This window comes from Bemisia tabaci, chromosome 1, assembly GCF_918797505.1.
Source record: "Bemisia tabaci chromosome 1, PGI_BMITA_v3".
Classification (NCBI taxonomy): domain Eukaryota; kingdom Metazoa; phylum Arthropoda; class Insecta; order Hemiptera; family Aleyrodidae; genus Bemisia; species Bemisia tabaci.
This window is the reverse complement of record NC_092793.1, coordinates 41193954-41220189: the sequence shown is the minus strand read 5'-3', so window position 1 is coordinate 41220189 and position 26236 is coordinate 41193954. Positions and strand designations below refer to the sequence as shown.

The window sequence follows — 26236 nt, the reverse complement described above, 5'->3', positions numbered from 1 at the left end:
ATAAAAAAAGAAAATTTTTCGCGCAAACCGGAAGTCATTATCTCAAACCGTTTCAAAATGGCGGCCGGTCAAAGTTCCAAATGGCCGAAAATTGGCACCTCTGCTATTTGCACATGGATTTGTTTGAAACTCGGTATCTGAGGGTATTTTGGCACGAGAAAAACGAATTTAACGTTAGATTTTCAAAAAAACCCTAATTTTTCAAAATGGCGACCGGTTTAGGCTCAAAAAGGCCGAAAATTTGACAAACTCGATTTTTTTGCCAATGGATTCACCTGAAATTCGGTATCTGGGGGTATTTTGACCCGAGAATAACGAATTCAACGTTAGATTTTTAAAAAAAACCCTAATTTTTCAAAATGGCCGCCGATTAAAGTTCAAAATGGTCAACAATTGGCAACCTCGACTTTTTGCCGATAGATTCGCCTCAAACTCGGTGAAATAACGTCGAATTCGTTTGTCTCCCACCCAGATACCCTCAAACACCGAGTTTGAGGCGAATCTATTGGGAAAAAGGCGAGGTTGCCAATTGTTGACCATTTTGAACTTTAATCGGCGGCCATTTTGAAAAATTAGGGTTTTTTTAAAAATCTAACGTTGAATTCGTTACACGGAAAAAAAAGTACTGTCATTTTAATCGTCGCGACTGCTAAAGGAACAGTCATTGGATGTTAAAAAACGGCACAGCATCCCGGCTTTTAAAATAACATTACCTTTGTCTGTTATTATAACAGTCGCTTTGCTTTCACATTGACAGTAAATGAATGTAACAATGACAACAAAATCTGCTCAACCTACATCAACTAGTCTGTTACACTAGCAGCGCAGCTGCTGGCGTAAGCGTCGGTTCCCCATCAGATTGACGCTCACGCTGCTTTCGATTTAACAGCGGCCGCTGCTGTCGAAAAAGCAGCGTCGCTGTTTTCATGACAGCCGGTTCGTCTTTGAATTTAAATCCACGTTGCTGTCGATGCAGCAGCGCTGCTGCTCATGTAAACGCAAATTAGCTTTTGAATTTTCATTCACACTGCTGTTAATGTGGCAGACACGATGCCACGCAGCACGCAGCTGTAAAAAATCATGGTCATATACTTACATGCTTATGTAAATAGCTGATAATTGCTTAACTGGTTTCAAGTAAATGATACAAAAACCGTAGATAATATTCCGATCAAAGTAACATTTACAGACTAAATCAGTTTCACAATGAGTTAATTTCAAAAAAATTAAACAGCTTAAATGCACAAAAACACAACACAAAGTATACATCTTTGCAGTTCTCGGTGGAGCAGAATTAATCATGGCTTAGGGGTCGTCAACAAATTAAGTGAGGCACATTTTAAACCCGCCCTCTCCATCGGTTATTTTCTTTTTTCCAAAAAATCCAACTTATCACTCGCGGCCTGGTCAGATATCGCACATACCTACACTGTATTACACATTGAAACACTTTACGTCATTAAGACAATGTCACGTTGGCGTCATTAATAAAAAACAACGTAAGGACCAAACAGCCGATTGTGCTTATGAGTTAAAATCACGGAGAATGTATTATAAAAGGTTTCAAAAAATTCTACCAAGATTAGGATTTGCTAAATTATCACTTCATTTCATTTCAAAACAGCCTAGATTTCTTTAAACTTAAAAAAGGAAAAAATCACACAATGGAATTAGGATTCTGCAAAAAAAAACCATCGGAAAGTATAGAAGATAGGGCTGATAGTATAATCTACGGGAAACGAAATCAAAACCGTGCCTGCATATAAATATGTAAGGCACGCTAAAAATGATAATTGTATGCACTGAACGCAAATCTAATTGAGTCGAGAGTGCGTGTAATGTCAATGGTGAAGTTGAAACCAAAAAACACAAATATACGGCAGAAGAAATTCCGAGTTGAACGAATTCATGATGATGCCTCAAAAAATGGCGTCTGCCCGCAACTGATTCCAGTGTGCCCAAATTTGCTTATATCGTAAGAGTTACTTTCCTATGGAGCTACTAATTTTGCAGATCGCGCACTGAGTATCAAAACTAATCACTTTCTTTGCCAAAATTCACTCACAAACACAATTTGAGCACGATTTCGAAACGCAAGCGCAAGACTTCTCTGACTCAAAACCACTAACTGATGAGCAAACGAAATCCTTTAAAACAGTGACATGGCAATGGCCGCCTCAGCGAACAGACTGGAATGCGCGAACAACGCCGAAGGAAGAAACGGCCGAACACCGGGCCCGGGCGGTTACAGTTCTGAGAATTTCCCTGACCGGGCCCATTGTCAGGTTGGCGCGCAAGCGCAACCCTCGAGAAGGATGGTGGACAGTGGAGGCTGGAGGGTAAGGAGAGGTTTTCTGCGTCACCGCTCGTAGCGGGGGTGGGGCGATCGACGACTGTATATAACTGCGCATGCGCTCTGCGCCGATCGCACAGGACTGGCCGGGATGGGATGCTCCGTGCAACGGTCAGCATTTTACAGTCAACCCGCTGTTAAATTGTCCGCTGCTATTTCAACACCCTCGATGTTGCTTTAGCAGATTATTTCTGCGAATTTAACGGCCTTCAAAACATTAGACCAACACCTGCCCCAATGTAAATTTAATATCCGAACGAATGTCAAAATAACGTGTGGACTGTAAAATGAAAAGCCAATGACAGTCATTCCAAGAGCTTCAGGAACGTTAATTTAATGAACCGCACCTGACGTTAACTCAACAGCCGTGCGATGACGGAATAACATACAGAATGTTATTTCAAAAGCATCAATAAGATGTTGAGCTAACAGATTTGCATACTTTTGTTTCAACATACTTAAAATGTTCAATTAGCAGTCACAACAAGTAAAAGAACAGAGAAACGTCAAACAAATTTAACATTCAATGTGACTGTTAAAATGACAGTTCTTTTTTTTCCGTGTATTCTCGGGTCAAAATACCCCCAGATACCGAATTTCAGGTGAATCCATTGGCAAAAAAATCGAGTTTGTCAAATTTTCGGCCTTTTTGAGCCTAAACCGGTCGCCATTTTGAAAAATTAGGGTTTTTTTGAAAATCTAACGTTAAATTCGTTTTTCTCGTGCCAAAATACCCCCAGATACCGAGTTTCAAGCAAATCCATGTGCAAATAGCAGAGGTGCCAATTTTCGGCCATTTGGAACTTTGACCGGCCGCCATTTTGAAACGGTTTGAGATAATGACTTCCGGTTTGCGCGAAAAATTTTCTTTTTTTATGCTCTTTCGAACGAGGTATCACAAAGGGGGTCTTCCTATTTGAAAATTAAAAGTTAGGGTCCGTAACCCCCCCAAAATGGGACCCCCCAAAATTTTGGGGGGGTCAAAAAGTAGCTCCCTTTGATCTAGGAACACCCACCAAGTTTCAAATCTCTACCTCAATTAGGTCAAAAGTTAGAGGGGGGGAGGGGACTTTTCGAACACCCTGTATATGGAAGGTACTTAATAAATGTATTTAAAAAAGAGGAACAAGTGTACAGGAAAAAAATTGAAGATGTTGTTGCCGGGAAACCCCTCGCTTCGCAACAAAAAAAGTACCGCAATCTCACGCAACGGCTTAAAACTATCTGCGCCGACCTCCAAAACCGCCCAATAGATGAGTTCTTCCGCGGTATCGGAAAGAATTTAAGCTACATTCTACACGGAATTTTGTTAATTTTAATTTCCTCATCATTTTGACAAGGGCTCTCCACACCCACTCTATCCTTAATCACACTCGGTCGCGCAACCAATTTTCCTGTACTCTCGTCATAAAACTCACACGGATCAGCTGATGAAACATGGAACAATGAAAGGTAAAATAGAAATGGCCAAAAAAATGGTGGTATTTTTTCAGTCGAGATTTTGTCGCGGCGGGACTTTGACCGCGGGGTTATGTCGATAAATCACCGTATGTATATTATTTTCAAGTTCAGCCCAATTTCTGATTGTTTCCTTCGTCAGAAAGTGAGAAAGAAAATTGACATTTTAAAAATGAAGATCTTTGGTGCTTCTTTGAGTATGTGAATGGAACCGATCATAATATAAGTATCAATTAAAAATGTATGGTCTTGACTCCTTTCGTTGTCTCCATAAGAAATGGAAAAGTGGTCGTGAGTCTGCTTACCTACAAAAAGAGCGAGAAAATCAGATGGTCACGCACTTTTTCTATTCAATGTGGGCTCTTATACTCTATTCGATCATAACATGAGCATTGTACCTGACGATGATGTTGGTTGAGGGGCGGAGACTACACTGCTGGCAGGTGTCGATGATAGGTTGAAAAGATCAATCAAAGTCCCGTTGTTTCTGGTTTCTGTCTCCACCTCTTTTCTTCTTGGTAGCTCAGTCGGGGTGACCGTTGCCATCGGTCTTCGCACCGGCCCGTTGAAAGTCACATCGCTACTTCCCACTTTCAGCTCGTGGGTGTCATGCTTTTTCTGTGGGTTGCTAGGTAGACTCGAGGGATCCTCAGAGAGCTGTGGAGGACCGTGGGAGTTGGGAATAGTAGGAGTTGCTGGTGAGTGGTCCGTTAACGCACCGAGTTGATCATAGTCGCTGTGTTGCTTGGGATTCTCGTAGGCGGTGTAGTTGATAGACGCCTTTTCGTAGTTTTTAATGCGATGAGACATTGTCACGTTCGTAGAAACCGGCAGTATCGGTCGGAAACCGCGGTTTCCGCCCAGCAACATCGGAATGAACCCACCCTCTTGAATATCTGGTGGATCAGGTGGTCTGATTCGTGGTGGACCGTTGGGAATGTTCGTCGGGTCATTCGTAGTTGATCCCTTATTTTTGCGCCCATCGTTGAATCTTCCTGAAAAATAAAGAGAAGAATGACAATCAAAGCACAGCGACAAGTATGGTGGATACGCACAGGCTTTCCAAGAATACCTCGTTGGCGTTTTAGGTGGAAGTCTTGGTTTTCTCATTGAGATTCCGGTGAAGTGGGACATTGAAAATTTCGAAAATCGAATCATTCTATACCTAGGGACTGTTCATAAATTACACAACGCTGCACGGGGTGATGGGGTCTTTATAACTTTGTGACGAAGCGTGACAAGGGGTGGGGGGGTGTCAAACTCTGTGTTATGTAAAGAAGCGTACATAAAAGATCTAAATATTTCTTTTCAAGTTTCATATGCCAGATATTTTATGTCTCATTATTTGTTCTCTCTTGAAATAAAGAGCCTGAATCAACAGAGACTATGCTCCTCTCCCATTTTCAGGGAGGAAACTGAGACGTTGGGTGCAGAAAGGGCATTTCTTGATTGCGGTGATTTGAAATCTCTACTGCTAATATATATTTCAGAGAGGAAACGATTGGGCGAATTTTCTGAAATTGTTCGGTTTCGGTAAAATCATAAAGAATATTCAGTAAAAGTTTCAACGAACTCCATTCACTTCCTTTAATTACAATGAATGAAACGTCAGTGGAGATTCTGAGATACCGCACCGCAAGCTAGAAATGCCTTTTTTGCATCCAGCACTTCAATTTCTCTCAAGTTATTTTTGGGGATTCCGATCGCATCCCAAGGGGTGAATGGATGTCAAAAATCGGAAAAACTGCGTAACTTAATTGATGGATAGCCCCATATGCACCGGTAAGTCAGTCAGGTGGACGTTAAACAGACTGAATCAGACTAACAATAAGAAAGGAAGTCAGCCGCGACATTACATTTTGGACGTTACTTTCGTATCAGACTATTGTGTTATCATGGTCAGTGAGTAGCGCTCAGACTGATAATGACTGCTCAGTGAGACAAAGTCAGTCCAGTCAGTCAGACGTTAGACTGGCTCACTCTTAAAGCAAATTTTCGTTCGTCAACTGTTAACAAAATCCGTTAACTGCTGTCCTGTGCGTTAACGAAGTTGGTATTTTCATCAACCAATCAGAGCCTGGTGGCCTGTTTCCGGGACTGTTCATGAGTTTCACTCTCTAACCAGAATCGTCAACAGGTTCGATAACGTGGTTCGGAGCACGTTTACGAGACCGTAATCTGTTGATGAAAATTTAATTATACACTTAATTACGGGCGATTTGGCGAGAAAGGACAGGCCACGCCCATTTAATCACAACCGGAGAACGAAAATTTGTTTTGATGGCGTATTTCGTAAATTTTTTACGGATTTCGTCAACAGTTAACGAGCGAAAATTTGCTTTTGCTGAGGCATTCTCTGGTGCCAAAATGTCAATGTTCCACGAAAAGTAATAACGGCATTAAAACTCCCAGACCACGTATCGTTAGCGTTGTTTAGAGAAACTCCCATTGATTATTTTTTTTAAACATAATCACTAAATCATCAGGAAGACAAATCAACACTATCCCTTGAACTTTTCGCAGAATTAGCCACGCATAGAGAAGAAAAATCACGGAAGCTTTTTCAGAATTGCCGTCCAGTAATTCTCAATTTAAAAAATATAGTGTGACAGAAGTCCACCACGTCGCAAACCGAGTTACGTGATTTGAGAATTTCATCAATGATTGAGCCCTTTCCAGTTGGTGGTTGCATATCATTCATCCGAACCGTTCAAAACGTACATATCACAGTTAGCTATTTTTACATTTTCTTAGGTACCTTACAGACCGTTACAGAGAGGGGGAGAGGGGAGAAGGTACAGAAGAGTGACAGGTAGGCACGTTACAATGTACGAAACGAACTCACCTTAAAAAAGTCTATAAATGGACTAAGAAGACTAAGCAAAGTTTAACGAGTACCATAGTTATGCCATAGTTAAGTTCAACTCAAAGGAGATTTAGCTGCTTGAAGAAGAGAGGCGTTTGATGAAAACATTTCGAAAGTATAGTACCTAGGTAGTGTACTTTCATTAAAAGATACTTAGTTACTTCACAGGGATAAGTTACTTTATGAAGGAACCTATCCCTTAAATTAAGCTTTTAAAGACATATATTTATTACTAAAAGTGTTCTTAGTACATTGGTTCGTATTTTTCTTTTGTACAAAAGAAGAAGAAGAAAAACAGTGTCGCCCCTCATGATATTCTCTTTCCCCTTCTCTCCCTCTCCTCAATCCCTACTCTGATTTCCTCAACTCCTTTTTTCAACGTCCCAACCGAAAACCTCCCCCTTTCTTCCACTTGCGCACCCCACCGATGACGACGATCACCCGCATACAGATAGAGTTAATGCTATAACTAGCGCTAACGGAACCTGGCCTAATTACCAGTGCATGAGCGAAAAGTTGAATAGAACTCTAAAATTCAACCTAAAAAATAAATGAAGAGTGAAGGGGAGATACATGAAGGGAGAAGGCAACGTAGCAACAGGTTGGAGGGGAAACCTAATTTAAAAAGGCCTGTCAGGATAGACTGGGTGTGTTGATGGCCTGATGGTCAAGTTCCAAAAATCGGCTGTGGGAACTTCGAAAGGAGAACCAGCGGTCTCCCACATATTATGTGATATCATAACCATTCTTGTGCCGTGACAAATAGATTCGTGATCGCAACTTAAGGTCAACGTAGTAAGGGGCCCTCCATAAATTAGGTAACGCTCCAAGAGGGGGGTGCCTTTGTCAGCGTTACCGTTGCGTTACAGGGGGGTTGGAGGGGGGTTATAAAACGAGGCGTTACCTACGTAACGAGTTTAAGTAATTTTTTTTCGAGGTTCTGTAGAATTCTTCGTCGGTCTCTTCAGAAGTTTTAAAGTATCTCAAAAATATTCTCTACAATATTTTCATTTTGTCACTAATAGAAACACCAATCCGTTCAGTAAACGAACGGTGATATTTAGATTAATTTTATCTAAACAAGGGGGGTGGTCCGCGGAAGTGTTACGTAATTTTTTAAGAGGGGTTTATCACAGTGTTACGGAACGTTACCGGGGGGGGGGGGGTGTTAAAAAACCGCAACTTTAGCATTATGTAGGTATTTTACGGACGGCCCATAATACGCACTTACATCCTCCCCTGGTGTACGTTGGGTTATATTTTCTTTTTATCCATATCTGAGTTAAGTTATTGATCTTTGTTTTACCCGGTCGAAATAACGCAAAATATTCACTTCTTGTTAGGGTAGGTGGGGGTAAAAGGCCGCATTTTTCCGTTTCGGCCGTCTGTAGGCCGCCGTATCGCGTGAAAATTTCTGGAATGTGGTAAAATATGTGCTAAATACCCTTAGGCACAAAATGGCACACTTTCCAGAATTTTAAAAGCATTTTCGAATTTTTTATGAATTTTTTTCAAAAATTTCGTTAGTGCGGCCTTTTGCCCCAAAAATGGGGAAAGAGGCCGCACTTCCGGAAAAGTTCGTAAAAATTTCGGAAATGCATTCAAAATTCTGGAAACTGTGCCATTTCATGCCTAAGGGTCTAAAGTTGATATTTTACCATATTTCCAGAATTTCCATGCGATACGGCGGCTGACAGACGGCCGCAACGGAAAAGTGTGACCTTTTGCCTCCACCTACCCTAAATTTTAGGATCTTTGGTAATTATTAATAATATTTAGTAAAATATGTAGTAAAAGATTTAGTATTGGTAATATTAGTTGATAGATTAAGTATTAGTGTTATTTTAGTGAAGACCGTATGCGGCCTTTTGCCCCATTGGACCTGCGGCTTTTTGCCCCATTTGATGACGTAGGTAACCATAACCTCAAAATTCTAAGACAAGGCCATTAGTCGAAAAGTGACGGCGGGATATTTAAACCATCCTTATCATTGTTCGAACTGCAGCTCGTCCGAATTTTTCTATCAATTATAAAACTTGAAATTGACCAAAATAAAACTGGAAAAATCGATTTTTTTTTCACGAAAAATCAACTCTCCTCATATTTTCGAGGGAACGCGTCTGTTCGGTCCGAAACTTCGTCAACACAACAGCACCACCACTACCAACATAACTGACACGGTCCCGGTGCCAACCTAAAAAAATTTCGGGAAAAAAGTCGGGTGCGGCCTTTTTCCCCGTGCGGCCTTTTACCCCCACCTACCCTAATAAATATCAGTCCAGTCACCTCAGTTGACATCGTTCAACATAAAAAAATGAATGTTGTTCATATATTCCCGCCTAAAAAGACCAGAAACACATGCGTGTGCTTCGAGACAGGGGATTTCGGTTGGTTTAACAAACGCGCAACAGTTGCACCGAATTCCCTCAACAGTTGCGCCGCGCCGTCGAGACAAGGTCTTATGCGTCACTTCACTGCGTCGCCGGGGCGTGGCGTTCCGAGTGCGTTTACTTGTTCGCCTTCACTGTATATAAATAGGCAATCTCTCAACTTAGGAGCATGTTGATTTGTATCTTGTTTTTCCGTGCTTTACATTATGTATACATAGCGCCAAAAACGGCGGGTGTGTAAGTCCTGAGGCACTCACCTCGATCATTCCTGGTGGTACTCCAGAAGTTTCCCAAGTTTAGAGGCGGAATGGGCACCCCAAAGAAGGAGAATGTGCCGCTGGGGTTGGCGGTCGTATTGCTCTTCGGTGGAGTCGGGCGCGTGGGCGGTGTGACATTGAGATGAGCGTGAGGGTTGGAGTGAGAGTTGGTTGGCGGGTGTGGACGCGTCCCAGCGTAAAGCGTAGGCGTGTCGCCAGGAATATAGTGGGAGAGCACTTCGGGGGGAATTTCTGAGGAGGAGAGTTCCGCTAAGGAATGCGGAGGCTGCGACGTTGCATGCTCAACTGAAGTTTGGTACGAGTGCCCGCTTGTGGGAATGTGGCTGTGGTTGACATGGGGGGATAAGGCTGGCACGTTATGAATCGGCAGGTCAACAAACCCTTTATCGAAGTAGTCTGTGTCTTCGGGCAGTGGTTTCAAGTGGAATGGTCGCTGCGTGATATGCGTCGAGGCATTAATTTCGTTCCAGGCCGACATCGACTGAGAGGAGCCAGGGGGCGCTGTAACACAATTTTTATTCATCAATTAACAAGCTGTAAGCAAACTCTACCCCCCCCCCTTCCTTCCTTCACAGTTTCTGTAACCTCCAATTTATGCAGTCAGCGATTTTGTACAATTCACGAGCAATTAGCTTGACACGGCCGTAGTGTAACACTTACATCAAATATAAGAAGATTGCCAAGAAAAAGTTTTTTTATTACACTAGATAATTTCCGATTACCCTCGTGAATCAAATTGCACAAAGAACTAATGACGAATCCAATGTCAATGAAATTCATGGCTCCACAAACTATTGATAGTGGGCTCGCTTAGGGTCACATTTCACCAAAATATTTCAAATTAGGCTACCAGCATGAAACTTGGTGAAAATGTAGTTAAAGGTACCTAGGATGAAAATCCGTCGAGACCCAAGCTGGATCTCCCATGGTTCCCCGTATTTTGGCCGCCATTTTCAAAGATGGCCGCCATAAGCTGATTTCCATTATTATCTCATGTTCCAGGCGTTCTAACTTAGGTACCCTTGAACATGAAATTTGGCAGGAATATACTTGAGTGTGTCTAGAATGAAGAAAAATTGACATTTAAGTCCAGTCGGCCATTCTGAAAATTAGCGGTTTAGCGCCGTTATACTCCACGATTTATCAGATTTTCGCGGCTGGGTTGTAATGAGATAAATGAAATTTGGCAGGAATATCATAAACATGTTAAGAACAAAAATCTATCGAGACCCAAGTTCAGTCGGCCATCTTTATTCTGGCTAATGACCGCCATTTTGGAAACTAACAGCCCAGTCCTGCTCCTCCGCGTTTTCTCAGATTTGCGCGGCTATTTTGCAGCTGGACGCATGAATTTTGGCAGGAATATCCATGAGTGTGTTAAAAATAGAAATTCATTGAGACCCAAGTTTGGTCAGCCATTTTACTGCCGAACTTGACCGCCATCTTGGAAAAAAGCTGATTGCCCTGTTCCTCCGAGGTTTGTCGGATTTTCGTGGCTGTTTTGAAGCTAGACGCGTAAAATTTGGCAGGTACACCCACAATTCAGTTGGAAATACAATAACGTCAATATCCTAGTTCCGCCGTCTCTTCACTTATGTTATTAACTGCCATTTTGGAAATAGCGTACCATTTACTGAACTCCAGCTGGCCGACCACATTTTTGTATGTTTCTCCGATTTTCGCGGCAAAGTTACCGCCAGAATAATGAAATTTGACCGATTTATACATGAATGCGTCCATACATGTAAAACATGTAATGCAAAAATAGCGGATGGAAGAACTCTTACCAACTGACAATGTGAAATATGTTCTTCCACACGCCAATTCCAATTTCCTCGAACAGGGAGCCAAGATATTGTAAAATAATGATAAACCAACTGCAAACGTGCAAGGTTTAACTTGCAGAGCACCTCTCTTTGCACATATGATGGGTATTGTGATCCAAAATGAATTCTGAAATCTATCTAAAACAAATCTCTATTCTAAATAAACCTAAGATGTAACGGGTTTGATACGCATTTTTACATTTAGTTAGAAGAAGAATATTGTTTTGAGTGCGCGAAACAGAAATTATGAAAATATCAACAATATTTTTGGCTAATTTTGGCGCAAACCAAAAGTGTAGTTGCAGCAGCCAGAAGTCTGCCGCGTTAAGGAAAAATGCCGCATGAACCCTCAGGTGTTGCCAAATTTTGTTTCATAAAACGCAAATATCCTGGTAAATTTATGAATATTTGCCGCCCAATTTTTCAAACAATTTAGTTCGCAATGTTACCTGAAGATTCTAAAATATAAAGGAAAATAAATATTCATAACTTTCCTCATGAATAAACATTTTATTGGAGGAGATGTGGCAACACTCGAATGTTCATACGGCGTTCTTCCTTAGCACGGCAGAAGTGTGGTTGAATCAACCATACCTCTGGCCGTAGAAACTCCACCTCCCGCTGCCGCTGAAATCAGCCAGAAACTTATGTATTTGAAAGTATCACACTTCTTTTCCCACACATTGCTTCTATTATCCATAGAATAATCTTTTCCCATCTAAGTTTGCACGAATTTAATACTAATATTTATGTTTTTATCTTTCTTTCTTTCTTTCTTATCTCTTTCTGGATATAAAAAGAAAAATTCTCCACCATTGGGCCACTGAGTGGGAACATTCCTCTGATGCTAAATGCCCCCCTGCATTACCTTCTTCAACTTCATCTGAAAACTTTCATTTGACTCGACTTCAACAAGTAGTCCAAACTAGACTAAGAATTGGTCACACAAATTTTTCCCATAGCTATTTGATGACCCAATCAAACCGACCTGCTTTCACTTCCTGTCCAAATTCCCCCTTAACCATAGAGAAAAAAAAGGAGGTGTTTGCAGTTCGGGCATCTTGGAAATTTTTTGATGATTTGATGATGTAGGTCGGTACAGCGACGTTTATCCTGTCGATTTTCTTGGAAATGGTGTAATTTAAGGGAAAAAATCATTCTGTAAAAAGTGCTTAAAATTATATAATGAGTTGATTTAAGTAAAAAAATCGGACATTATGGTTCGTTTTTCATATTTCGAATTCCGGATTTCGCTGGCCGGGTTGTGACGACCTACGTCACAGGGTAAACAAACCTCAAGATGCAAACACCCCCTTTTTTTCTCTATGCCCCTTAACAGTAGATCACGTTCTTATAAGTTGCCCACTTTATGAAGAAATCCGAAAACGTTTCTTCCCCTCCCCCTTACCCTCTCTTAAAAATTTACTTCTGAATACTCACCCTGTAAAACTTTTTGAATTTATGCGCTCCACTAAACTTAAAATTTAACCTTTCCCTCAACCCTTTTGTATTTTCACTGGTGTAACCTTGATTTCCATGCTCTTCCCCCCTCAACCCTTTTGTATTTTCACTGATGTAGGTAACCTTGATTTCGATGTAACGACACAGAGGTGTAAATGGCCTTAGATGGCAAAGCACCGCTTCAAAATAAACTTATTTTAATGTACTACTACTACCACTACCACTACCACTACCACTACCACTACCACTACCACTACCACTACCACTACCACTACCACTACCACTACCACTACCACTACCACTACCACTACCACTACCACTACCACTACCACTACCACTACCACTACCACTACCACTACCACCACCACCACCACCACCACCACCACCACCACCACCACCACCACCACCACCACCACCACCACCCACCACCACCACCACCACCACCACCACCACCACCACCACCACCACCACCACCACTACCACTACCACTACTACTACTACTACTCAAACGAATTAAATTACAGTGTTGTATAGGGATTATTATTCAATATGGCAACGCTGTAAAAAAGAAAGTATTGCATGTTGCCCCTTCAAAATGCGGGTTATGCAATCGTCTAATGTTGCCCCTTCAATCTGTGGGTTATGCAATGGTGTATTTTTCAAGATGGCGGTTACACAGTTGCCGAACGGGGCATGTAAATAAATTATTTAATTATTGGTGAAATTTTGCAACATTGCATTTTACAGTGTTGCCAGATGGTGCGAAAAATTAGTGGATTTTTTCGATACAATGTTGCCAGATTGTGCAAAAAAATTCGGATTTTCGGACTTGTAAAATTTTTCCGTTTCGAGAGACCGTATCTTGCAGTATGGGTCGGTATCGGATACTGTAGATTAGGGTCTGATTCGGGAAAATTGGAAAATATTCGGAAAATCACCATCCTCCGATCCGTTGCGGACCGATGCGATTCTTTTCCATAATCGAGGATCGGAAAACTGTACGGACCGAATTTCGATACGACTTTTCGTTTTCGAGATTTCGGACTTGTAAAATTTTCGGCTTCGAAAGACCGTATCTTACGGTTTGGAGCCCTTTCACCCAAACTTTTTCCCCCAAAAGTCAAAAGATCCAAAGCCAGTTTCCCCATTGCCCCTTCATCCAAATTCACCGAGAAAATTTTTCCCAAAGAATTTTCACCCAGCATTTTCATCCAAATTTCACCCATGAATGAAAATCCGTATTTATTAGATTATTTGAATTACTAGGCAATTTAGGTGACTCACGATGATTAGGCAATGTTGTGGCCTATTGCTCTCAAGTAATCCAGCTCTGTGATGAAAAACTGATTGATAATGGTTCCACAGAACTGGACTGTACCTCGGAGGTTGCACCCTGTATCGGCGCCGAACGCGCTCTCTTGATCCATTGACGTAAGTTCTGTCAAAATATTTTGCCAATTCTTCCATGCTCTATGGTAATGTTGGCTTCAACATATTGAACACTCGCGAAACATCTTCTGCAGGAACAAACGCCGGCGCCAACAATTGAGAAAACCCATTTTTGACTTCCCTATTTTCCGGGTCATTGTAGGTGACTTGTAACCCAATACTCTGCAAATGTCTCCATACACTTTGTGATAGATGGAAAAAACAAAGTAGGATGGTGGATTGTGGGTAAACTTGTTTGACGGAGTTGATGATTGCCAATTCGAAGTCAGACATAATAGATCGTGGATGAGGAGCTGCGAAACCCAATTCAACACATTTATCCGCGACTGCTCTCAGAGCTGCTCGGTAAGACTCTGTTGTTTTATTTGGCAGCAATGCATACACGAGAGGAAACACTGCACCATGGACCGTTCCATGGATTGTGAAAATTTGCGTGAAAATGTGCAGGCAAGTTTTAAAAGTCCCGTCCAAGAAAATAATCATTGACCGGCTCAACAAAGACAGATTTTGTGTGGTTCCGAACACAATTATTCTATTAGGATTCTGATAAATTTCTTCTTCGTCTGAACTGTCTTCTTCGTCTTCTGCATCAAATGAGTCGAAAATGTTGAAATTGTCACGGTTTTTTGTGCTTCTAAATTGCGGAGGGATTCCTCTTAAGGCTGTGATGTCGGTGGGATTCGTAGGAACGTTGGCGATCCTCTTCTTGTTTAAAGTTCTTTTCATGGTCTCTCTCTCTGGTAGTAGAGGAAGGACAAGTGAGTCAACCTCACCTAATTTCTCCCTGATCAACAGGCTAGGTTTTGCTTCCGGATGAACTGCTGCTTCTTCCTTCAACTCGGCGTAAATCCTCTTTGCTACAACTTCATCTTGGTTAGGGGGATGATCGTGTTTTCCTATCTTCATCACTTGCAAAGGCTCATTGATGGTTACAGCTCTGACGGAACACTCCGGTTTTTTGTTACACACCCAGTACGTTCGTGTTCGATTAGAATTTGAGGAATGTTTGTGATATAGATAACCTTCAAAGGATAGTATCTTCTTGTTTCTATTGCTATTAATTAATTCTGCCATTTTGAAAGGAGAAAAAAATGAAGAAAGATGCACAACACTGATAAATTTAAGGATAGTATAAAACAAAGAAAAAGAAAACTGACACTGGGTAATTTTGTTGTTTTAAAAGCGCAAATAAAATAACCTACTTAATATCACTCTATGAATTTTGGACTAAATGAAAAAAAAATGCTTGTAGTCATGGAATGGCGTATGTCTACCTCAGTAATTTCTAGTCAAGTAAATTGTATCAATATACCATAGGATTAAACATCTCACGGTGAAATTACTTTGGCTTAGTGTCTATGGGTAAAAAAACTTGGGGTGAAAATTCCCGTGGGCAATTGGATTTGGGTGAAAGGGCATGAAATCGTATCTTACAGTATGGGCCTGGTATCGGAGACTGGAGATTAGGGTCTAATTCGGGAATTTCAATTTTCAGTAGTGTGCGCTTGGAGATGCGTATGGGAACCTTATGTTTTGCGATGAGCGACTGGAATGGATATTGCAATGTTCAGCAGTTTGACGAATCAAAAATTTTTATTATTTTTTTTTTTTTTTTTTTTTGGATATTTACAGTTACAGTTACAGTTTAAAAACAGTTCGCGTTTAGAAAACGTACTAAAAACATGAGGGTTGTCAACATAAACATCGATTCCTTCTCCTTCTTTAAATCTACACTTATGTCATCGACTTTCCGATGGTGCCGCCAGATGGTGCAAGAAATTGGTTAATTCTTCAATACAATGTTGCCATATTGTGCAAAAAAATTCGGATTTTCGGACTTTTTAAAAATTTTCGGTTTCGAAAGACTGTATCTTACAGTAACGGCCTGGTATCGAATACTGGAGCTTAGGGTCTGATTCGGGAATTTCCATTCAGTTTGATGAATCAAAAGTTTTTATTTTTTTTGTTGGATATTTACAGTTACAGTTTAAAACAGTTCGCGTTTAGAAAACGCACGCGTTCGAGAAACGCACGCGTTCAGAAAACGCACGCGTTCAGAAAACGTACGCGTTTAGAAAACGTCCGCGTTCCGGAAACGTCAGCGTTTAGAAAACGTACCCTCTCAGAAAACATGCGCGTTCAGAAAACGTGCGCGTTTAAAAAAAACGTGAGGGTTGTCAACCGCAAACATCGATCCCTTTTCCTTCTCCGAACTTTAAATCAACACTTATATCATCGACTTTCCGATTGTTATTTTTCCGGGCCATCCTGATGAAACGGAACTTGCAGTCGGATGAAAGGTACTTGGAGTACAGGTACGGAGCGGAGCAAATGAGTGCCAGTAAACTCAAGATGAATAGAAGAACGTCCGTCAAGGTAGAGGGTGCGCATTTGATTTCCGGATAGACCGGGCACATTGTGATGTTTGCTTCGGATGAGTTTTCCACCAGTGAGGAATTCACTCCAACAACAGCAATGATGATGGTGATGAGAATTATTTGATCGGTCATGATTTCTTCCTTGCGATACTGAGAAGAGAATGCATACTATTTATACGAAATCCTTACTATGGATCCAACTGCTGTGACCACGAGTGCGTGCGTACTTTAGAAGCGATTCTAAAAAACGCTCAAATATGAATGGCGCGGCAAGCCGTTTTTATAATTGGGCTCGAACACATTTGTGGAACAAAAATCTCATTTCATAATATATAGAAACCGAGTACTTCCTAGTTGAGTAGCAGCAATTCGGTTTCTATATATGATGAAATGAGATTGTTGTTGCACAAATGTGTTCGAGCCCTATTATAAAAACCAGACATAAAGGAACGATAAAACGCGGGTTTACCGCGCCATTCATATTTTAAAACTTCCAAAATCGCTTCTAGCGCGCGCACGCACTCGTAGTCACACACGTGGGTGCGCCTGTGATGATTTGGGTCCACTTGTGAATACAATAACGCAACAAGTTGCGCGCTGAGACCGATTTCCAGCTCGTACGGTACTTCGAACAAAGTCACAAACACGCATTCTTCAAAGCCTATTCGCTTAATCGCGTATTCGAACAATGGAAGGGCAGACATTTTATTTTTAGGTAATGTCTCATAAACCGTATCAAGGTGTTCATCGCTCTAATCGATTATGCTTTGAGGGTTGGAGCGTCCATACTTGACGAGTTCTTGTTTTGAAATGATCGATCACACTTCCTCGACACTATTAATACGTTCCCTGACTAGAATTGATAGTTTTTCCCACTTGTATGAAAGCGTAGTTTTATATTCTTACTACAAATTATGACTACACGGTTTGTCCGAGTGTAATCGAGTCTGGTGATTAGCAAATACTACTATATTTACTCCGAGGTAAATTATAACTCTACATAAAAGTGTAATTTATGTTACGACTTATGACTACACAGTTTGCCCGAGTGAGACCGAGTTTGGTGATTAACAAATCACCAAACCTACCTACCTAACCAACCAAACCACCAAACCAACCTATTTACATTGAGGTAAATCATGACTCTACAGTTTCTTTCCGCTCGGCAAAGAAACTATATATTTACACCGAGTAGAAAACTCGTCAGTCTCTCTTTTGATGATATTGGAAACCCCCGAGCTTATAATAGTATTCACATGTTCACTCTAAAATCTTTTCGATGAACAGAATCTAGCAAACGTAAAGACAGTATAGATTTTCTGTTGTGTCAAACTCAGAAAACTTAGAGCATAAAGAAGTATCAGTTGTTCGCTCTGAAATTTCCTCAGTGAACAGAATATTACAAACTGAAAGAAAGTGTAGATTTTCTGTTGTGTCAAACTCAGAAACTTAGAGCTTAAAGTAGTATCACTTGTTCGCTCCGAAAGCTTCTCAGTGAACAGAATCTAGCAAACGTAAAGATAAGGTAGATTTCCTTTTCTGACCAACTTGGAAAACGTAGAGCTTAAAATAGTATCTTTATCATGCCTGCTCAAGAACAAACACAACAGATTGTTGAAACTTTCATCCAATGTGATATTTGTGATGAATTTTATAAACAAGGCGAAAAGCACGAACACTGCACGGAACAAATTAAGAAGGAGGAGGGTATAAACGATGAAACGTAAATTAAACAGGAGCACAACGCGCTCATCCATTGTGATCTTTGTGATGAGTTTCATGCGGAGGGAGAGAATCATGAGCAATCTCCCGAACACATTGAAAAGATGTCCACCATGAAGGACACCTCATCACCTGCCGATGACAACAACGATGAGAATCAAGAATATTGTGACACATGCAAGATTTCATACCATAAAAGAGAAAAACATAAGGAATCTGCAAGTCAAATAAGATATTTGTTTGAGGCGAAAGTACCAATAGTTCAAGTCGAGACTGCTTGTCAAAGCAGGTTGAAAACATTTTTCATCACAAACCTCCAACCGGAGATTCTCATCATCGATGGCTACCTACTATCAGCTAAAGACCTCGTGATTGGAAAAATTAAAGAAGAACTCACCGGCGCGGCGAGGCATTAAAGGTTAATATACTAGTTTACGCCGAGTACGAGAAAGTTGATGATAAAGACAAGGAAGGAATGCAGTTGAAAAAATTCAAGACTAAAAACGAAGCTATTTTCGCGTCATCGGATCTGGATGAGTATTATGAAAAGTTCAGGACCAAGATCAATAAAGAGTCATTCGATTTTCACATGAACGGATCCGGGTGGGTGCTGAAGAAGATACAGGGTATGGAGCTACGTGTCAACCGCTATTACGCTTTACATCGAGGAGGAACGTACGTTAAGCTGCCATTTTTTACGAACAATGTTGTCAATGTAAATAACGGCGCATTAAACGATTGTTTCTTCTTCGCAATGTTGGGAAAGTTCGTCCCGAAGGAAGAGAAGCAAAAATATGATCCGGAAAAATACGTAGATATACTCCATCATTACGATTTCTCGGTCGTTCGATTCCCCACGAGCATTGATGATATTGTCAAATTCGAGAAAAGGAACAACGTATCGGTTTCGGTATTTGGGCTACGTGAGAGTTTGGTGTCCAACAAGAAAAAGTATACAGTTTACCCAATTAAAGTTGCCGATCCGGAAAGAGAGGACCACACCGACCTACTATGTCTCTCAACCCCCGTACCTTTCAGTTACCATTATTGCTGGATCAGTAACTTTGAAAAACCTGTACGAAAACAGTTGACAAAATATCATCATCGTATCTACATCTGCAAGAAGTGCTTTACGTACAAGTACTCGATGGAGGAATTGAATCAACATAAAAGTATTTGTTCTTTAGTAAGCAAAGACGCGTTCCTAGCTTCATTTCCAGACGAGCGATACCTCAAGTTCAAAAATCACCATAAGGAAAAAAACATAATTACGTAATTTATGCAGACTTTGAAGCCTACTTAGAACAAATTCATGGTGACTCGGAGCATCGAGCGTCTGCGTATAGGCGGCACATCTCAAATTCTTACGCTTACCTCCTCGTCACGGAGGATCCCGAATTTAAAATGACGGAACCGAAACTCTCCCGTGACGAGGAGGCACATATCAAATTTCTGGACGATATAATCACTCTGGTAGAAAGAATCAGTAGGAGTTACAACGACAAAGAGGGAAAAATAATCATGACACATGAAGACCGAGCCTCATTTGAAGCGGAAAATAGGTGTGGACATTGCGAGGTGGATTTCTCACAACCAGGTATCGTAAAGGTAAGGGATCATGACCATCAAAAGAGAGCGGGAGGGAAAACAGGGTTCAATTATCGAAAAGCCTTATGTTCAAATTGCAATCTTATTTCCCGACATGAAAAATGTGTTAGAGTCGTCCTGCACAATGGAAGTAGGTACGATTTCCACGAGGTAGTGCTGGCTCTGAACAAGTATCCTCATAGCGTCGAAATAATACCACACACGGAGGAAAATTACATCAGCATGACGGTCCATCTGGGAAACAGGTTTTCGATCAAGTTCATCGACTCGTTCCGTTTCCTCCCCGCATCGTTGGATAAACTGGTTCAGACGATCCCGCGCGAATCTTTCGTTCGCACGAGGAAGCTCACTCGAACAGACAATGAGTTCGATGTGGTTTGTCGGAAAGCTTCGTTCCCGTACGATTACGTTGACAATCCGGCCAAGCTGAACGAGCCGCGTCCACCACCGCGAGAAGTTTTCTTCAACACCCTGACTCAAACGCACATCTCTGAAGACGAATACGAACGGTTTCTCCAAGTTTGGCAAACTTTCAATTTCCGTAATCTCAGCGAGTATTCAGATTTCTACTTGCGACTCGATGTGTGCCTCCTCAGCGATGTGTTCGAGGAGTTCAGACTCTTTGGGATGAAAAACTATGGTTTCGACTGTGCCAACTACTTAACGCTCCCCGGGTTCGCTTTCGACGCCTTCTTAAAAATAACTAAAGCGAAAATCCAACTCTTCAATGATATGGATATGGTATTCATGATTATGAGCTCGATCCGAGGCGGGATAACACAGGTGGTGAAACGGCACGCTCTCGCAAACAATCCTTTGATACCGGATCAGTTTGATCCTAAAAAACCAGTGAAGTATATATAATACTTAGATGTGACGGCACTTTACGCACACACCATGAGAAAGCATCTGCCCTACGATAACTACACTTGGGTCCCGGAAGGAGAAGAGTTGCTAACTCTGCCGAAAACTATAATCAACCATCCCGACGACGCTCCTTTCGGGTTCGTACTCGATGTAGATATTGAATATCCAGGACACCTCCACGACCTACTCAAGGACCTTCCGTTCTTGTGCGGGAACGAAATACCAGTAGTATGAAAATGGGGACTTGACCAGATAAAAAATCCAATAAAAATCGTACAGCGTTGCATGATGGTGCAGAAAAATACGAATTGAAGTACAGTATTGTATAGGGATTATTGTTCAATATGGCAGCGCTGTAAAGTAAAAGTATTGCATGTTGCCCCTTCAATAATGAGGTCATGCAATCGTGTAATGTAGCCCCTTCAATCTGCGGTTTATGCAATGGTGTATTTTTCAAGATGGCGCAGCAGCGTTGCCGGACGGTGCACTTAAATAAATGATTTATTTATTGGTGAAATTTTGCAACATCGCATTTTACAGTGTTGCCAGATGGGGCGAGAAATTAGTTAATTTTTCGATACAATGTTGCCAGATTGTGCAAAAAATTCGGATTTTCGGACTTGTAAAAATTTTCGGTTTCGGAAGACCGTATCTAACAGTATTGGCCTGGTATCGGATACTGTAGATTACGGTCTGATCCAGGAAATTGAAAAATTTTCGGAAAATCACCCTCCTCCGATCCGTTGCGGATCGGTGCGATTCTTTTCCACCTTCGAAGATGGGAAAACTGTACTGACTTCATTTTAATACGACTTTTCGTTTCCGAGATTTCTGACTTGTAAAATTTTCGGTTTCGAAAGACCGTATTTTACAGTATGGGCCTGGTATTGGAGACTGGAGATTAGGGTCTGATTCGGTAATTTTCATTTTTTAGTAGTGTGCGCTTGGAAATGCGTAGGGAACCTTGTGTTTTGCGATGAGCGACTGGGATTGGATATTGCAATATTCAGTTTGATGAATCAAAAATTTTATTATTTTTTTTTTTTGTTGGATATTTACAGTTAAAGTTACAGTTTAAAACAGTTCGCGTTTAGAAAACGCAAACGCAAACGCGTTCAGAAAACGCAAACGCAAACGCGTTCAGAAAACGCAAACGCGTTCAGAAAACGCAAACGCAAACGCGTTTAGAAAACGTACACGTTCAGAAAACATGCGCGTTCTAAAAACGTGAGGGTTGTCAACCACAAACATCGATTCCTTCTCCTTCTCCGAACTTTAAATCAACACTTATATCATCAACTTTCCGATTGTTATTTTTCCGGGTCATCCTGATGAAACGGAACTTGCAGTCGGATGATATGTACTTAGAGTACAGGTACGGAGCGGAGCAAATAAGCGCCAGTAAACTCAAGATGAATAGAAGAACGTCCTTCAAGGTAGAGGGTGCGCATTTGATTTCCGGACAGACCGGGCACATTGTGATGTTTGCTTCGGATGAGTTTTCCGCTACCGTTGTGGAATTCACTCCAACAACAGCAATGATGATGGTGATGAGAAATATTTTATCAATCATGATTTTTTCCTTGCGATACTGAGAAGAGAATGCATACTATTTATACGAAATCTTTACCATAGAGAGCCGCTCTCCTCTCTCTGGTGTATAATACTATGCGAATCGCACTCAAAAGTCTGCATATCTTCCAGTCCCGTTCGTCTACTTTCTTGTACCCCTGCTTTAAGAAGTACATTATTTCATGCTCGTCTGCGACACGTTCTAGGAGATGGCAAAATCTTTCCGTTATCTCAACTAACCCATAACACCCGACGGGATCGGAAGTGTCTATTGAGCTGAGTTTAAGATGGTGGAACAACTTGTCAGGAAAAAGGAGTCGGGCAAACTTGTTCAAAAGCTCTGCTCGTATTCCTGTAAATTTGAAAGAGAGAGCCTCATATACCGTGTCCAAGGTGTTCATCGCTCTAATCGATTGTGATTTGAGGGTTGGAGCGTCCATACTTGACGAGTTCTTGTTTTGAAATGATCGATCGTCACACTTCCTCGACACTATTTATACGTTCCCTGACTAGAATTGTTAATTTTCCCCATTTGCATGAAAGCGTTGTTTTATATTGCTACTATAAATTATGACTCCACAGTTTGTCCGAGTGTAACCGAGTCTGGTGATTAGCAAATACTACTATATTTACTTTGATTTAAATTACAACGACACAGTTTGTCCGAGTGTAACCGAATCTGGTGATTAAGAAATACTACTATATTAACTTTGATCTAAATCATGACTACACACTTTCTCCGAGTGTAACCGAGTTTGGTGGTGAACGAATACTACTACTATATTTACCCTGAGGTAAATTATGACTTTACAGTTTCTTTTCACTCGGTTATGAAAAGTGTAAATTTGTCTCCGAGCGAAAGTTCGTCGGTCTAAGTTTTGATGACATTAGAAAACTTCGAGTTTAAATTATTATTCACTTGTTCACTCTGAAATCTTTTCAATGAACAGAATCTGGCAAACGTAAAGCTAGTATAGATTTTCTGTTGTGACAAACTCAAAAAACTTAGAGCTTGAAGTAGTATCAGTTGTTTGCTCTGAAAGTTTCTCAGTGAACAGAATCTAGCAAACGTAAAGATAGTGTAGATTTTCTGTGGTGACAAACTCAGAAAACCCCGAGCATAAAATAGTATCAGTTGTTCGCTATGAAATTTTCTTAGTGAACAGAATCTAGCAAACGTTAAGATAGTGTAGATTTCCTTTTTCTTACCGACTCGGAAAACGTAGAGCTTAAAATAGTATCTTTATCATGGCTGCTCAAGAACAAACACAACAGATTGTTGAAACTTTCATCCAATGTGATATTTGTGATGAATTTTATAAACAAGGTGAAAAGCACGAACAGTGTGCGGAACAAATTAAGAAGAAGGAAAGTATCAACGATGAAACGCATATTAAACAGGAGCACAGCGCGCTCATCCATTGTGATCTTTGTGATGAGTTTTATACGGAAGGAGAGAATCATGAGCAATCTCCCGAACATATTGAAAAGATGTCCACCATGAAGGACACCTCATCACCTACCGATGACAACAAGGATGAAAATCAAGAATATTGTGACACGTGCAAGATCTCATACCATAAAAGAGAAAAACATGAAGAATCTGCAAGTCACATAAGAAATTTGTTTGAGACTAAAGTACCGATTGTTCAAGTTGAGACTGCGTGTCAAAGTAGGTTGAAAACATTTTTCATCACGAACCTCCAACCGGAGATTCTCATCATCGATGACTACCTACTATCAGCTAAAGACCTCGTGATTGGAAAAATTAAAGAAGAACTCACCGATGAGGCATTGAAGGTAAATATACTAGTTTACGCAGAATACGAGAAAGCTGACGATAAGGACAAGGAAGGAATGCAGTTGAAAAAGTTTAAGACTAAAAACGAAGCTATTTTCGCGTCAACGGATCTGGATGAGTATTATGAAAAGTTCAGGACCAAGATCAATAAAGAGTCATTCGATTTTCACATGAACGGATCCGCGTGGGTGCTGAAGAAGATACAAGGTATGGAGCTATGTGTCAACCGCTATTACGCTTTACATCGAGGAGGAACGTACGTTAAGCTTCCGTTTCGAACGAACAATGTTGTCAATGTAAATAACGGTGAATATAACGATTTTTTCTTCTTTGCAATGTTGGCAAAGTTCGTCCCGAAGGAAGAGAAGTATAAATATGATCCGGCTAAATATGTAGATATACTCCTTCATTATGATTTCTCGGTCGTTCGATTCCCCACGAGCATAGATGATATTGTCAAATTCGAGAAAAGGAACAACGTATCGGTTTCGGTATTTGGGCTACGTGAGAGTTTGGTGTCCAACAAGAAAAAGTATACAGTTTACCCAATTAAAGTTGCCGACCCGGAAAGAGAGGACCACACCGACCTACTATGTTTCTCAACCCCCGTACCTTTCAGTTACCATTATTGCTGGATCAAGAACTTTGAACAACTTGTACGTAGTCAGTTGACAAAACATAAAACTCGTATCTGCATCTGTAAGAAGTGCTTTACGTACAAGTACTCGACGGAGCAATTGAATCAACAAAAAGTTCTTTGCTGTTTAGTCAGCAAAGACGCATTTCTAGCTTCATTTCCCGACGAGCGATACCTCAAGTTCAAAAATCACCATAAGGAAATAAAACATAATTATGTAATTTATGCAGACTTTGAAGCCTACTTGGAACAACTTCATGGTGACTCGGAGCATCCAGCGTCTGCGAATAGACGGAACATCTCAAATTCTTACGCTTACCTCCTTGTCACGGAGGATCCCGAGTTTAAAATGACGGAACCGAAACTGTACCTTGGCGAGGAGGCACTTATCAAATTTCTGGACGATATAATTACCCTGGAAGATAGAATTAGTAGGAGTTACAATGACAAAGAGGGTAAAATAATAATGACACATGAAGACCGGGCCAAATTTGAAGCAGAAAATAGGTGTGGACATTGCGAGGTACATTTCGCACAACCAGGTATTGTAAAGGTAACGGATCATGACCATCAAAAGAGAGCGGGAGGGAAAACAAGGTCCAATTATCGAAAAGCCTTATGTTCAAATTGTAATCTTATTTTCCGACATGAAAAATGTGTTAGAGTCATCCTGCACAATGGAAGTAGGTACGATTTCCACGAGGTAGTGCTGGCTCTGAACAAGTATCCTCATAGCGTCGAAATAATACCACACACGGAGGAAAATTACATCAGCATGACGGTCCATCTGGGAAACAGGTTTTCGATCAAGTTCATCGACTCGTTGCGTTTCCTCCCCGCGTCGTTGGATAAACTGCTTCAGACGATCCCGCGGGAATCTTTCGTTCGCACGAGGAAGCTCACTCGCACAGACAATGAGTTCAATATGGTTTGTCGGAAAGCTCCGTTCCCGTACGATTACGATGACAATCCGGCCAAGCTGAACGAGCCGCGTCCACCACCGCGAGAGGCTTTCTTCAACACCCTGACTCAAACGGACATCTCCGAAGAGGAATACGAACGGTTTCTCCAAGTTTGGCAAACTTTCAATTTCTGTAATCTCGGCGAGTATTCAGATTTCTACTTGCGACTCGATGTGTGCCTCCTCAGCGATGTGTTCGAGGAGTTCCGGCTCTTTGGGATGAAAAATTATGGTTTGGACTGTGCCAACTACTTAACGCTACCCGGTTTTGCTTTCGACGCCTTCTTAAAAAAACGAAAGCGAAAATCCAATTCTTCAATGATATGGATATGGTATTCATGATTATGAGCTCGATCCGAGGCGGGATAACACAGGTGGTGAAACGGCACGCTCTCGCAAACAATCCTTTGATACCGGATCAGTTTGATCCTAAAAAACCAGTGAGTTATATACAATACTTAGATGTGACGGCACTCTATGCCCATACCATGAGAAAACATCTGCCCTACGATAACTACACTTGGGTCCCGGAAGGAGAAGAGTTGTTAACTCTGGCGAAAACTATAATCAACCATCCCGACGACGCTCCTTTCGGGTACATACTCGATG

At 41.1% G+C, this 26236-nt stretch overlaps 2 protein-coding genes across 2 annotated transcripts in view; both read right to left on the bottom strand.

Moving 5' to 3' along the window:
- LOC109038396 (uncharacterized) overlaps window positions 1–26236 on the bottom strand; it is a 150255-nt gene that overhangs the window by 22804 nt on the left and 101215 nt on the right. Inside the window, exons 7-8 of the mRNA XM_072306432.1 lie at window positions 9325–9846; window positions 4210–4806 (exon numbers count right to left, since the gene is read on the bottom strand). Coding sequence (XP_072162533.1) covers window positions 4210–4806; window positions 9325–9846 — 1119 coding nt within the window. The remainder of the gene's footprint in view (window positions 1–4209; window positions 4807–9324; window positions 9847–26236) is intronic.
- Window positions 13700–15182, bottom strand: LOC140226048 (uncharacterized). Its single transcript, XM_072306451.1, has one exon. It carries the CDS (start codon window positions 15153–15155, stop codon window positions 14103–14105), a length of 1053 nt encoding a protein of 350 aa, XP_072162552.1. The 5' UTR covers window positions 15156–15182; the 3' UTR covers window positions 13700–14102.